Source organism: Lathyrus oleraceus, chromosome 2 (assembly GCF_024323335.1).
Source record: "Lathyrus oleraceus cultivar Zhongwan6 chromosome 2, CAAS_Psat_ZW6_1.0, whole genome shotgun sequence".
Taxonomy (NCBI): Eukaryota; Viridiplantae; Streptophyta; class Magnoliopsida; order Fabales; family Fabaceae; genus Lathyrus; species Lathyrus oleraceus.
Window position 1 is genome coordinate 2,469,721 of NC_066580.1, and position 15,792 is coordinate 2,485,512.

Below are 15,792 nucleotides of genomic sequence, written 5' to 3' on the forward strand. Positions count from 1 at the left end.
CTTACATAACAAATATATTTTAAAAAAAGAATATAACTAAAACAAATCTTTTTTTATAACAAACGGGATTTTCGGTATAAGAGTAAACAAACCATGGATAAATCTAAGCGATTGTTTGTTAAATCAAGCAATTAATTCGTAGGAGTTCGACAACCTTAATACATTATCATGTGGAGCTTCATGCTCTGGCAACCCCCTTTCTTGTAGGTCTTGATCTCCCGGATCTAGGCAAAACCCTACAACTCTGCATAGGCCACACCATCTATTGGATAACGCCACACACTCTTTGGTTCAGATACACCTACCTGTGAATCCAACAACACAATCTTTGGTCCAAACAATATTTTCAACATCCAAACAACACTTTTCTCATTCCCCAATTTCTTTAGCTTCAAGTAATTCTTTTTTCATTCAAACAAGTCTTTATTTTTTATTTCAATTCAATCAGCTTTTTCTTTTTCTTTTATCACACAAATATTTTTCAAAATAATTTTCTTTCTTTTCATAAAAGAACTGTCATAATTCGTTCCTTAGTAATTAGACTAAAAACTTAGAGCACCCGGACGATGGTCAGAATCAGCTAACGTCTACACACTTCTAAGATAGGATTATAATTGTTCCTAAAATTAACCAACAAATATGTATTCTCTACCATGAACTAAGAAGCTCTGATTTTCTCATTGCACTATGAGAATACGTAGGTATGAGGGTTCGAATCCTTTGCAAACACACTAATTAATAAACTTTCTCCCCTTTTACTATTTGCAGGTAACCTTTAAATAATAACATTTATTTACGCAAAGAAGAATCAAAATGGTTCTTGATAAGCACAACCAATGTGATTTTATAAACAATGTAATTTGATATTCTATGTATATTTGATTATGTTCTATTATAAAATAAAATATTCTTATTTTATCACAAAATTTGTATATAAAAAATACAGGTCAAATTAAAATTTAAAGTAAATTATAATTGAAAAAAAATATATTTTATCCTTATCCTTATTTTAAAAATTTACTTTTTTTCTTAAATAATAATTGAAACGAAGAAATATGTAGCGTGTATTTTTTAGTTTTAAAAATACGAAAATAAGAATCAAACTAATAATTAATATAATTTTTTCGTCAATCAATTTACAAGTAAAAGAAAAAGTGACAAATTTTTATAATACTGTATTATCTTTCATGTGAAACCAAGATAAAATATCTTAGGTTTACAAAATTTGTTTTATTACTTCTCTCAAATATTCAATCCAACATGTAATATATACATGCGTCAGAGAAAAAAAGACACATGTATACCTAATATGAAGTGGTGTTTGGGAGAGAAAGAGACACATGCATGATACTATTGGGATATGCACCTGTATGAAGTGGTGTTTATGGATCATAATGTTTTATAAAAAATCGTTAACTTCTCTAACTCGGCACCGTCAGATTATTTATCATGGTGTTTAATTTTATACGTCTAAATTTTGAAAGATGAACCTCACTATCATTTATATATATGGAAGCAAAAGGAAAGCACATCATCATAATATTATATGATATTGAGAAAATGGAGAAAGTATCAGATGAAGAAGCTTTCCTTTTTGCTATGGAACTAGCATGTGCTTCTTCTGTTCCAATGGTTCTAAAAACAGCTTTGGAACTTGGCATCATTGAAATTATAGCCAAATCTGGTCCTAATGCATACCTTTCATCTTCTCAAATTGCTTCTCAAATTTCTGGTATAAAAAATCCAGATGCACCTTCTATGTTGGATAGATTGTTGCGTCTTTTGTCTAGCTACAAAATTCTGACATGTTCCATTGAACAAGTTGATGGAGATTGTAATGAAGAAAGATTGTATGGTGTTCACCCTTTAGCTAAATACTTTGTCGAAAATAATAATGAAGATGAAGATGGTGCCTCCATGATTTCTTTCTTTCTCATGCTACACGACAAAGTTCTCAAAGATGTGTGGTATGTACTACTTTCATGTTTCATTTCCTAACACAAGTTAATTTTTTATTATTTTTTAGTAACATTTCATAAATATATATAAAAAAATTATGTTAGAAGTTTGAACATTTAGTTTTTTTAAAATTATGGAAATTACATTTTAAAGTGACTTGTAATATATCTCATGAAATATGACATATTTTTGTAATAATAGGTACCACAAAATAGTATTTGATATGAGATATAAATTTTTCATATGATTATATTTTGTAATTATAGGTACCACGTAACAGATTCCATTAAAGAGGGTGGTCTTCCATTTAACAATGCTTTTGGAATGACTGTTTTCGAGTTTAATGGCACAAATCCAAGGTTTAACAGCCTTTTCAATAAGGGCATGTCTGATTCCTCTAATATCATAATGAAGAAAATTCTTGAGACATATTCAGGTTTCGAGGGTGTTAGTTCATTTGTTGATGTTGGTGGTGGCATTGGAACTGTTACTAACATGATTGTCTCTAAATATCCCAACATTAAAGCCATTAACTTTGACTTGCCACATGTCATTAAGGAAGCTCCATCTTATCCAGGTGCATTTTTTATTTACTAACAAATGTGAGCAATAACAGTTTAGTAATTTAAATTGAATAATGCTTGTAGGTGTGGAACATGTTGGTGGAGACATGTTTGTGAGTGTTCCAAAAGGTGATGCCATTTTCATGAAGGTGATAATGATGTTATTGATTTGAAGTTCATTACTTTGTTTTCCATCATGTTTCCAAGATATAATATATATTTTGAGAACAAAAAATTGAAAATATATTTTGAATGCAGTGGTTATGTCATGATTGGAATGATGAGCAATGCTTGAAAATATTGAAGAATTGTTATGATTCACTTCCTGTCACTGGGAAGGTGATAGTATTTGAATCCATAGTTCCAGTAGTTCCAAATTCAAGTTTGGCCTCAAAACATGTCCTTCAAATGGATGTTATGATGTTATGTCATAGTTCAGGTGGAAAAGAGAGAACACAGAAAGAATTTGAGGTTTTGGCTAAGGGAGCTGGATTTCAAAGTTTCCAAATTGCATGTCGTGCTTTCAATATGCATGTTATGGAATTTTTTAAGAATGCTTAACACTATTATTTTCTGACATTTGTATCTTATATCAATTAATAAATTATTTGTATTGACTTTTTGTCTAAAAATAAAATTTCTAGTATTTATTGAGCTCTACTTCCATTCAACTAAGCATATTATATTTGTAGAGTGTAATTTTATTTTCGCAAGTTTGTCTTTACAAACATTGGTTATGAATTTTGTTGGTTGAGTTGGGTAGAGTAAGTTTTTTTTTTTTTTTTACTTTGTTAAGAAATTATTCTGTATAATTAGTTTAGTTATTATTGTGAAGATTTCAAGTCGAAGATATAATATTAAAAGAGTTTATACCCTTCCTCTTTTATGGTATCATAGTCTATTGATCGAACCATGGGTCTCTCGCCGTTTAAATTTACGTACCAAGTTTAAAAAAGTGTTGGGTGTGAAGGGATGCATTAGAAAGATTTCAAGTCCTTCATTGGTTCTTCATTGGTTGGAGATAGAGTATTGAAATAGTTTATATAGAGTGACACCTTTCATTTTATAAGTTGGATTTTGTATGGATGAATTAGGGTAAACTCCTAAATCATAGTCCTGAGTATTAGACTCAGCCGTAATAGATTGCAAGTCACAAATACTAATCTTCAAACCCTAAAACTTACTCAACATATCAAACTTATTTTCTAACCCCCGTGCAATCAAAAATCTTTTAAAAATGAATATCGTTTAGTCCGTTCTACCACGATACAAATAAGCGCTTAAGCCTCTTCCGTGAACTTACAAGCCAACGTTTAACCGCTCGAGCATGATCTAAACACTTATTCGATAAAACAAACCAACCAAGACGTAGTTTTTTATGCAGAACTATGTAGTTTTAAATTTCTCATTGTAATACGTAGGAGAGAGACCCGCAATCTCGTCAAGCACCCTAATAAAAACCTTTTTGCGACCCATTTTTCTTTTCCTCTTCAATCTTTTATCACATGAAGAAAACAATTGAAATAATCTAACATTCAATCAAAAATATAACTAAAAAGTTCTCATTTAGTACAACGAACAAGAGGGATGTTAATACATTCCCCTTGCATAATCGACTTCTGAACTCTAATTTGGTTGCGACGACCATTTTCTCTTTATTTTAAGGGTTCTATCGATATTTTCCATTTTCTTATTTGGAATAAATAAATTTTGGTGGAAAATATGTTCAATCATTTATGCTAGCGCACGAATTCTCGTGAGATCATATTTTTCGAGATGCGACACATGTCACACTCTATCTAGAAAAGAAAAAAATGTTTTTGTGAGTGTTTGGATGGTTACAAAGTTTCCAATGATACTCATCAAATAGCAAAAAACTTGTATTAATGAAATATATCAAGTTAAATAGCTTATAATCTAATGATTGTCATGTATTGATGCAATAACTTCCACCAATGACTATCTGTTGCATCTTAACAAAAAAAATATAAGGGTAACTATAAGTATTTTTTTGACATTATAGTTCACTTAATTATTCATCTAGTTATGGAAATCAAATTTTGTGGTCCCATTTATTTAAGATGGATATATTCAATAGATAGATACATGTAGATCTTTAAAGGGTATACGAAAAATCATAATTGTCCAAAAGCTTCAATCATTGAATGATACATCATAGAAGAAGCTGTTGAGTTATGTTCAAACTAGTATTTATTAAAAGGAGAATCTATAGAAATTCCAAAGACTCGTCATGATGGAAAATATGAAGGCAGAGGTACTCAGGATTTAAATGTTAAGTCAATGGCTAGAGATGTAGTTTTTCAAGAATATTTGTATATATTTCATAATTTTGATGAAGTTCAACCTTACCCATCTTCTAATAAAATACTTATAAAGGAAAAGTTTCCCCAAATGAGTGACAAGTGATTACTCAAAAAGTATAACAAGAGTTTTATAAATTGGTTTAATAAAAGAATTTCTAATGATGGAAGTGTATCTGAGACAATTAAATGAGTGTAATACATGCCTAAATTTAATATAGTAACAGACTTCATACAACATTAGTAAATTATTCTTTTATACAAAATCAAAGGATGATTATATTAAAATGCAAAATAGTGGAGTTTATACGAAGGAACCATTCGTCATGGCATCCCAAGTAAAATAAGTATTTTATGTCACTCACATTTCTGATAAAAGATGGTCGATTATTCTCCAAGAAAAACACATTCTTCATAGTGATAAAAATCAAGATTTAAAGTTTGATATTCCTGAGATCCCTTCTTTCGGAACACATGTGCCTCTTCATATGAAGACGTTGATACATATGATGTCATGTTATTCGTTATGGTAATGATCATCATAGTTGTCATTTTGGTTTAAATTCTCATATGTTATGTTGTTGTGTTTCTATATATCTGTTTTGATTCATAAAAATACAAGTTATAATGAGATTTATGTAAAATAAAAATATATATATTTAAAAAATATATATTTCACCACGGTTTTTTTTTCTAACTAACATCTAAAAAACGTCATATAAAAAAACGCTAAAATGATGTTGTTGGATATCGAACATGACCTTTCCACATTTCACTACTTTCAACAACGCCACTATCAAAATAAAGACCAACATATTTTTTCCTAATCCCATCTACATAAAAAAAACAATTATTAATTCAAATTAAATCTCATCGATTCTCTAAAACTCTAAAAAAACCCAAAGGATTCTACCTTTCTTTCTCTAATTCACTTCTTTGAGATTAATTAGATGAAGAAAAAGAAGAAGAATTCTGAAAGAAAGAGAGACCGAACAACGATGAAGAGGTGAACGGAGAGTTTTTTTTATTTCAACGAAAGTGTTGTTTTATTTTATTTTATTATGTTTTTGTGATTTTTTGTAAACTGGAAACGGCGTCGTTAGTAATAGTTATATGTCAATGTGTGATTGGACTGGGCAGCTCATTCAACCAATAAAAGGTTGACATGTAGGATGAGGTTTTGAAACACCGTTGTAATTCGTGTGTAAGTGCAAACTACAACTAACTGTTATGGGGTTGTCTTGACTGTGGATAACCTGGTTTGATGATTTATTTTTGAAAGTTTTTTATATACTTTTTTATGATAAAATATGCATATTTTAAATCTTTATATTCAACCAATTTCAAAAAAGAAATTATATATATGATAATGTATGTAATTGACTATATTGCATTGAATATTAAAAAAGATATAATATTTCAAAAATAATAGTAATATTTTACTATAGCATGTTGATTAAAAATATATAACAAAAATATGATATTACTAAATTTATAAAATTAAAAATCATAAAAAAAATTTGACCAAAATATCTATAAATGGACATGGTTTATTTTGAAGGATTAGATATAAGTATGATTGTATAATATAATTTTATTTTAATTGTATTCTTAATCGTTTAGCAAACACTTCTAAAATATATTATACATTATTTATAATATTTTAATAATAAATAAATTATTGATAGTCATAAATTAATAATTTTGAAAATAACAATTTAAATTTGTTTTATATGTGTCAACTTTGCTTCGAATGTGAAATTATTAATTTTAAAATTTATTTTTATAAATCTTTGAGCACAGAGGTTGCAGAGAATTATAATTGATGATAAAAAAAATTCAGAATATTTAACCATTGATGCATTTTAGAAAAAATTTAAACTCAGGGTTTATGTTAAGGAGAAAATTTATATACAATTTTTTAGGTGTGATTTTTATTATTTTTTAAATAAAAATATGATAAATGTATAAGTTTATCTTACACAAATATAATTTTCTCTTATTTTTACTCTTTAAATGTACACGTAACATTTTTATTAAAAAAATAATAAAAAACACACTTAAGAAATTGTAGGTAAATTTTTTCTTTCCGTTAAAGTTAAAAGAGACTCAGAAAAAGTAATAATAGTATTTGTTAGGCTTTTAAAAAAATTGAATTTTTAAATTATTTTTAAATTCAACATGAGTCCAAAGTTATAAACTTTTAATAAAAGCATATAAAAAAAAAGATAAAAAAAGTATGAAAATATCACACATACTAAAAACACTCTAGAATGAATTTGATCTAACATAATAAATAAAATCAACCAAATTAAAAAGGATTTACGGTAATATGAATTAATTTCATTATAATTGATTTTATAATCAATAATAGTAAGTTAATTGTTGCTCAATATCGATTCAATTTCTATTGCAAATTTGTAACTTGTCATGTAACACCCACATATAATATATGTCTAGAATACATATTATACATAGTGTAATACTGGTACTGAAATACATAAGCGTCTAGCGGCAACAGTGTACATATTACATGCCCAAAAGAAAACACTACATGACACTAAATATACACAAAGGTGCCCAAAATAAAACTAGGAACTAGATCATTGTAGAATGATCTCAAAAAATATCTACACAGCGGAGAAGCCATCCAAAACATCAGGTAAGCAAAACATCACTCTATCTTGTCCTTACCCTTCGCCTGCTCGGAACTACCTTAAAAATAATCAACAACATGGGGCGAGATAATAATCCCAGTGGATTCCCTATCTTATGGGTCCACTCGGCTCTACAGGGTTTTCTAATCAATATCCAACTTAAGTCGACAAAGGGAGGAAGACTTAAGCGATGGGGAAAAGTCTCGCAATGTATGACAACATGCTCCTGAGTTCTCAAAACTCAAATAAGTCACTATTCAGATTCATGAAACATCAATCCCTGAGTGGACCTACGTTTAGGGAAAGCTCAATTCATGCATGCTCGTATGATTCTACTTTCGCGGTGGATATCAGGTCCTCTATGAGTTCCACACTCAATCCAAGCGACCGTCACCCGTATGGGACTCTAACCCACTTAGGGAATCTTTCACCGTATAGGCCTCTAACCCACTTCGGTGTCCACCATGGTTGGGGCTCAAACCCAATTGAGGCACGAATCATTGGAGTCACATCCCATTGCTTACTCATCTAAGCATCTCAAATAGGGATGTACACCATCAAGGATAAAATATTATGAATACGTGATTAGTTCCATAAAGCATAACTAGATTCATCAATCACTGGTGACTTCATTCACCAACATCATACAACCGCAACACATATTCCATACAAAGTGTCTCACTCTCAAGTATATCAATCATTCATTCACGACCTTCACATAGACAACGTACAAACAAATGTCACTTTCTAACGTTATCTAAGTTGTGAGTCTAACTTATAGCCTAAAATGATCACTAGGTTAACTCACTTGAATCAACATGTAATTCTCGCATTTAATATTGATTCAATACAAGTATAACATGACAAATAATTAATAGTTGATGCAATACATTTAGGAACGTCAAAGAAATGAAATTTGAAGGTTTAGGCATGAGCCAATGATTGGTTAGGGAGGCCTAATCGATTGGTCTATCTCACATTTCTGTTTTTCAAAGAATGCAAATGATCAATTGACTGATGTTGTGTGTCAATCGATTGACAGCTGAACGAATTTCCAATTTCAAAGTCAGTAAATTCATGCAATCGATTGGTCTCCACTATCAATCGATTGTCCCTGCAAAAATTTCATTTTCTTCAAAATAGAAAAACCATACAATCAATTATTACTAAGGACCAATCGATTGGTCCCAAACATTTTCACTTCTCCATGACTCAGAAACTCCATTCAATCGATTGGTCTGGAAAGGAATCCAGAACCAATCGATTGGTCCCTGCACAAAACACAGTTTCTTCTGCACAACAACATAGTTTTCAACCTGCATAACATTTGTTTCATTTCTAGCAACCAATCTCTTGGTCTGGAAAGGGATCTGGGATGTGTTGAAGCATACCGAACTACAATTTAACACGAACACTATTGTGCATCTCCATAGTGGTGAATCTTATGATCGGTGTGCATGCAGTCCAAACGGCTGCCTCTTGTTCGTTGATTTCATGGTCATGATCCAAACGGTTGCGTCTTGTATATATTAGATTATAAATTTGTTAGAAGAAATTATAAAATTAATACGAATTAATTAGGTTAATGACAATACATCTGTCGGTCGAAGGTGATCCAAGAGATTGCGATACTGGGTAATACAATATCTAGGACATCTCTTATAACTCATACCACGTATCGACCATCTGCACCATAAAAGTAAAAATATTATTTAGAGATAATAATCGGTAAAGTAAGTAAATATAGTCCATTTTTAAGAACTTACTTTTGTGCATACGGGAATGTGAACGGGTTGTTATTGACAGGCACTAGGGACGGTAGTCTGGACCAACCCCATGTTTGGAACAAAACAGCACATCCAGAAAATTTATATATGTCTTTGTGTGTATTTTTACACAAAGAGCTATAAAGATAAGCCAAACAAGCGGGCCCATAACTGTAACTTCTTATTCTATCTACATGTCTTAGTAAAGGTAAATACGTAACATGCATACTAGAACCACTACATTCGGGAAATAAAAATAAACCAATTAAAAGCATAATATAACACCTAGTTTTTATTATTCGAGCGTCTTTGGTAGAATTTTCATCTAACTGTAAGTTGTTGTAATATGCCTTAAGGCGTGAAAGGAGTATACCTTGACCTCTCGAGTTATCATCTAACAAGTCAGCATCCAAGAGGTCCATGCAAATTGAACTCGCATAGTTGGTTTTACCATTTACCGTCTTACCTTCGATAGGCAGTCCCAATAACATCTAGACATCTTCTAACGTCACGGTACATTCACCGGTTGGAAACCAGAATGCGTGTGTCTCAGGACGCCATATTTCACATAATGCAAGAATAAATTTAGTATCAACCAACCAAGACATTATTTTGCTTACATGTTTAAAACCGACGAGTTCGACATAAGGTTGAATCATCGCGTCCATGTGAACAAATTCGTGGACACGAGTTCGAAACCTAGAAACATCCTAAAAAATAAACAACAAAATAAGTTACTTTATAAAAAATTGTGTTAGAAAAATAATACAAGAAGTAAACGCTTACATAAGTTGCTATGTTTGCAACTATGCCTCTATGCGATTCACCCATAGTGATCAGAGATATCTTGTCGTAGTGTTGCAGATGAAACAGTGGTTATTGTAGATGAAATAGTGGTTGTTGCAAATGTAGAAGTGATTGTTGGTGATGAAGAAGTGATTATTGAATGACTATTTATAATGAGAGACATGCAAAAGTTTGCATGCATGGAGAAATGGGTTTGCAAGCTAGCGCCAATTGGTTTGGCGTGCACATGCAAAATTTCAATGCTAGCGCCATATGGACTGACTCCTCCTAGGTCGTGGCAGTTGGCATGCATGGTCTTGACATAGGTTGCATGGCTATTTGTATGCAATGCAAAATCTCGAGGTCTTCAAGGCGCCATATAGACTGGTGCCCATGTACAGATGAAAATACTTAACCACAATATTTAAAAATAACATTTCTAACTGATTACATTAATCAAATTGATGTCATCTGGTCCAAACATCATTTCTTAGCATCCTTATCAGTTTTTACTCGCACCCAACCAAATATACTATCGAGTCTCTCAATACTTCTAATTTTTCCCCTTCTGGTATTTTTCCATCTAACCAACGAACCAACTCCCTCTTTAGTTGATCGAAATGACAGATGTTCCAGAAGAGCATCAATATTGGAGGCTTGTCTCTCGAATAAATCACTATTCCATAGCGGCGACGAACACCAAACATGTTTGCAATATGGCAAAAAGAGATGTGGAAAAATGAATCACACAACACCTTTATTTATTAAAAAAAACTGCACATTACACTGAGGCGCTAGACCAATTGGCGTCTCCTCTCACTTTATACACATGAGAACCAATTGGATTGGCAACACCATGTGTTGTTGCCAATTCAATTGACGCTCCCTCTTTAAAATTAAGGATAGGTGTCAATTGATCTGACGCTTATGCTTTAAGATTTTTTTTTTTGAAACTAGGGTAGATTGAGAATTTGTTTGAAAACTGAGTTATTTTGGAAAATTTTATAAAATTGTGAGATATTTGAGTAAAAAATTCTGTATTTTTTAATTTTGAAAATAAAAAAATATTGTTGTTAAGAATCGAACCAATAACTAATATAATTTTTTCTTTAATGAATTTACAACCTAAAAGAAAAAATGACAAGTTTTTAAAACATCATTTATTATTTTTCATGTGAAACCGAAATAAAATATATTTTTAAGGATTCAATTAAAATATACTAACAATGTAAAAGGATTTTACATCGTTAGTTAATCTTAGACGTTGGATATTGAAATAAATTTGACTTTTATTTTAAAAACCTATAAAATAATGCAAACAGATGATAGAAATGAATCGACAGTGTAAATTTTTTTACACTGGCAGTGTATAATAATTAATCCCTACTTTTAATTGTTGGAAAAAACCAGAAATGGAGTGGTGAAAAATAGTGTGTTTGGGAAAGATGAAGATGATAATGTGAATAGAGAGAGATAGAGAAATAGAGAAAGATTGAGAGAATTAAATCATATGGCATTAACCTTTCAACTATGACATACAATGTCTATTTATAGGGTACAAATTGGAACCACAAACAGGCCCAAGAATAACAGAAAAAAAACAGAATTGCAAAAACAACTTATTTCCAAAACAACTTATCCAATAAGCTGTTTTCACTGCAGTGCTTTTTAAAGCTTCTATCAAGCATTTGAATTATTAAGGACTTCCAATACACCACCTTAATTCAAATGCTCCACACTTATCATGCTCAACTTCTTCACAAGTCTCTTGAACACATCACTTGTCACGCCTTTCATTAACAAGTCCGCGACTTGTTCTTCGCTTCTGCAGTACCCTAAACGCAACTGTCCGGAGCTCACCAATTCTCTCAAATAGTGGAATCGCATTTCAATATGCTTGCTCCTCCCATGTGCTATGGGATTCTTAGCAAGGTTTATCGCTGAAATGTTGTCCACAAGTAGCAAAACAACCCCATTTCTACTGCTGTCCAACTCCTTACATAGATTCACCAGCCACACAGCTTGGCATGCACACATCGACGCTGCTATATACTCGGCCTCGCAAGAAGAGAGGGCTACAACCGGTTCCTTTTTCGAACACCAAGAGATTGGTGCCTTACCGAACATAAAGAGATACCCCGCCGTAGACTTTCGATCATCCTTATCTCCGCACCAATTGGAATCGGTGTATCCGAGTAACTCATAACTTCTGCCCATGTCGCTTGCCGGAAACAAAATTCCACAACCAAGAGTACCTTTCACATATCTAAGGATCCTCTTAACTGCTGCCAAGTGTGATACCTTCGGCCTCTCCATGAATCTACTCGCAATACCGACACTAAACGCCAAATCTGGCCGCGTATTGCACAAGTAACGCAATGATCCTATCAATCTCCGGTATTGAGTAGAATCCACATCTTGTTCTTCTTCACTCTTGGACAGCTGTAATCGTGTCTTGGCTGGTGTTGTGGCAGCATTGCAATGCTCCATATCACACCTCTTCAGAATTTCCATGGCATACCTTCTTTGGTGCATGAGCAGTCCCAATTTTGTCCTTTGGAACTCTATGCCTAAGAAGTATTTCATGATACCAAGATCACTCATTTCAAATTCCTTCATAAGCTCTCCTTTGAACTTTGAAATGTTCTTTTCACAGTTGTCGGTAATCAACAAATCGTCCACATAAAGACAAAGAATGATTACTCCCTCACTTGCATCCGGTTTCACATAAACTCCATGTTCGGATACGCATTTCTTGAAACCAACATCGCTAAGAAATCCATCTATGCGTTTGTTCCAAGCTCTTGGAGCTTGTTTCAAACCATAAAGTGCCTTCCTCAACTTATAGACCTTTGCCTCTTGATTTTTGATCACAAAACCAGGTGGCTGTCTCACATATACCTCCTCATCAAGTGGACCATTCAAAAACGCAGATTTGACGTCCATTTGATACAACGGCCAGCTGTTGTTATTTGCCATCGCAACAACTAACCGAATGGTTTCATGCCTTGCAACTGGAGCAAACACTTCATCGAAGTCTATCCCTTCCTTTTGCAAAAATCCCTTCGCTACTAATCGAGCTTTATGCTTGATTATCTCGCCTTTCGGATTCGCTTTCACTTTGTAGACCCACTTCACACCTATCGCCTTTTTACCTTTCAGTAAATCAACCAACATCCAAGTACTGTTCTTCTCAATCGAATTCAGTTCTTCTTTCATCGCACACATCCACTTTGGATCGCTTAATGCCTCCTCCGTATTCACCGGTTCGGATTCGGCCATTAGAGCGAAGTGAATAAGATCACCCTCATTGTTGATCTCGCTATCTCGGAATAATTCACAATCACTGAGTCTTTGAGGCAATCCTCTTTGCCTTGTTGGTCGTCTACTTGATTCACCTGTTTCGGTTACAAAAGGTTGTTGTACAGTACCTTCAGCAGGCTGAGAATTCAAATTTTCCTGCATGAAATCGATTTCACCTTGAGGCAAATCGATTTCAACCTCACCAGAACCAGTTCCAGCAGCTCCAGAATGCTGATTTTCCTGCATGAAATCGATTTCATCTTGAGGCAAATCGATTTCCTGAATTGATATGGCAGATTTTCTGCTGTCAAACTGTCGAAACTCGTCCACGATCACATCTCGACTTATCACAATCTTCTTGTTACTCATATCAAACAGCTTGTAGCCTTCGGTAGGATGATAACCAACCAACAACATCATTTCACCCTTGTCATCTAATTTCTTTCGAATCTGACCCGGAATATGTCGAAACGCTACCGAACCGAAAACACGCAAGTGACTCAAACTTGGCTTGTGTCCACACCATACCTCTTCTGGAGTAACCTTGTCCAGCTTCTTTGTAGGACACCTGTTTATCAAATAGGCAGTTGTAGAAACAGCTTCTCCCCACAACTCTTTCGGAAGATTTTTCGCTTTCAACATGCTACGCACCATGTTCATAATCGTCCGATTTTTTCTCTCGGCAACACCATTTTGCTGAGGCGTATAGGGTGGTACAACCTCACGCACAATACCCTCATCGTCACAATAACTCCCAAATTCCCTCGAAGTAAATTCTCCTCCTCCATCGGTTTTGAGAATTTTGAGTTTGTGACTACTTTGTCGCTCAACCATGGATTTAAATCGTTTGAACATATCAAACACCTCATCCTTCCTCTTGATTAGATAAATCCACAACTTCCTACTGAAATCATCAATAAACGTGACAAAGTATCGGTTACCTCCATACGAATTGACTTGCATCGGCCCACACACGTCCGAATACACCACCTCAAGAAGATGCTTGGTCCTATGACCTGTATCCTTGCTGAAAACACTCTTGTGTTGCTTCCCTTGAACACATTCAACATACAACTCAGCTGGAACCACGATTCTTGGCAGCCCGGTCACCATACCATGTCTATGCAACGCGTCGAGGTCTCGAAAATTGAGATGACCAAGACGGTAATGCCACAACCACTCCTCACGACTTGCCGCTGTAGCTAAACATCGATGCTCCATTACTTTCAATGCTATCTTGAAAGTTCGATTGACAGCCATCGGTGCTTTAAGTACCAAAACTCCCTTTCGGTCCAAAACGCGCAATACCTTGTTTTCCATGCGATTAATGTAATCTTTCTCGAGTAGTTAGCCAATGCTCAAGAGATTACATTTGATTCCTGGAATGTACAACACATCCTTGATCAATGAACGACCACCATCTTTCTTCACGATCAAGACATCTCCAACGCCATCGGCGGATAACGTCGTATCATCGATAAATCTCACTTTATTCTTCGTGGCTTGATTGATCTTGACAAACCAATCCTTTCTTCCCGTCATATGAGTCGAACAACCAGAATCCAAGTACCACTCATCGCTACTTTGAATTCCATCTCGAACCGTTACCATTGCGTTTTTCTCCGAACGCGTTTCTGCAGAATTGTCTGCACTGCTGCCACTGCTGTCCAGCCCTTCTCTCATGCCATAATTCTCTTCCGTGATCATCACAAGAAGCGTATTATCGTCATTCGCTTCTTCCCTAGCAAACTTCGCCTCATCCGCGCGATTTTCTCTTCGTTTCGCGTGGCAATACTTTGCGAAATGCCCAAGCTTTTGACAATTGTAACACTTCACGTTACTTTTGTTGAATGGCTTGTGGGTTCCTTGATCACCCTCCTTGGAGCTTCCCTCACCTTTTTCCCCTTTGAATTTTGTGAATCTCTACCACCAAAATTCTGGAAATTGGACTTCCCTCTCGGATGCTCTTTCCTCTCCGATCGTTTACTCTTCTCATGAAGTCGCGCTTGCAATGCTATTTCTGACTTCGCTTTATCGTTTCCCCTCTCATCCGTTCGTTGTTCATGAGCTTCTAGTGAGCTTTGAAGCTCCTCCTTCGACAACGATGATAAATCCTTAGATTCTTCAAGCGCAACGACAATGTTGTCGAATCTTGGCGTTAAAGAACGCAAGATCTTCGACACAACATTCTGCTCTACCGTAGTTTCCCCGCACGACTTGATTTGATTCACCACACGCGTAATACGCGTCACATAATCGTTTATCGACTCCTTATCCTCCATTTGCATTAACTCGAACTGTCGCTTGTGAGTTTGTAACCTCACCACTTTGGCTTTGGCAGCCCCTGTGTAACACCCCGATAAAATATGATAATTATTTAAATTAAGTTAATAGTATATTTATTAATTTAATTAAATAATTGGATTATTATTGGAAT

General features: G+C 34.0%; 1 protein-coding gene across 4 annotated transcripts in view; it reads left to right on the plus strand.

The window, feature by feature from the left end:
* The first annotated feature begins 1,422 nt into the window (after positions 1 to 1,422).
* Positions 1,423 to 15,792, plus strand: part of LOC127117487 (caffeic acid 3-O-methyltransferase 1) — a 28,827-nt gene continuing 14,457 nt past the window's right edge. Inside the window, exons 1-4 of one of the 4 annotated variants that reach the window (XR_007801981.1) lie at positions 1,423 to 1,967; positions 2,226 to 2,536; positions 2,607 to 2,651; positions 2,781 to 2,861. Coding sequence is in view for 3 of the 4 variants with exons in the window: in XM_051047514.1 (XP_050903471.1) it covers positions 1,510 to 1,967; positions 2,226 to 2,536; positions 2,607 to 2,671; positions 2,781 to 2,993 (1,047 nt within the window). In the remaining variant the exon portion in view is untranslated. Of the gene's footprint in view, positions 1,968 to 2,225; positions 2,537 to 2,606; positions 2,672 to 2,780; positions 2,994 to 15,792 lie in introns of those variants that run through there. The other 3 variants (XM_051047514.1, XM_051047513.1, XM_051047516.1) reach the window with 3 other exon arrangements.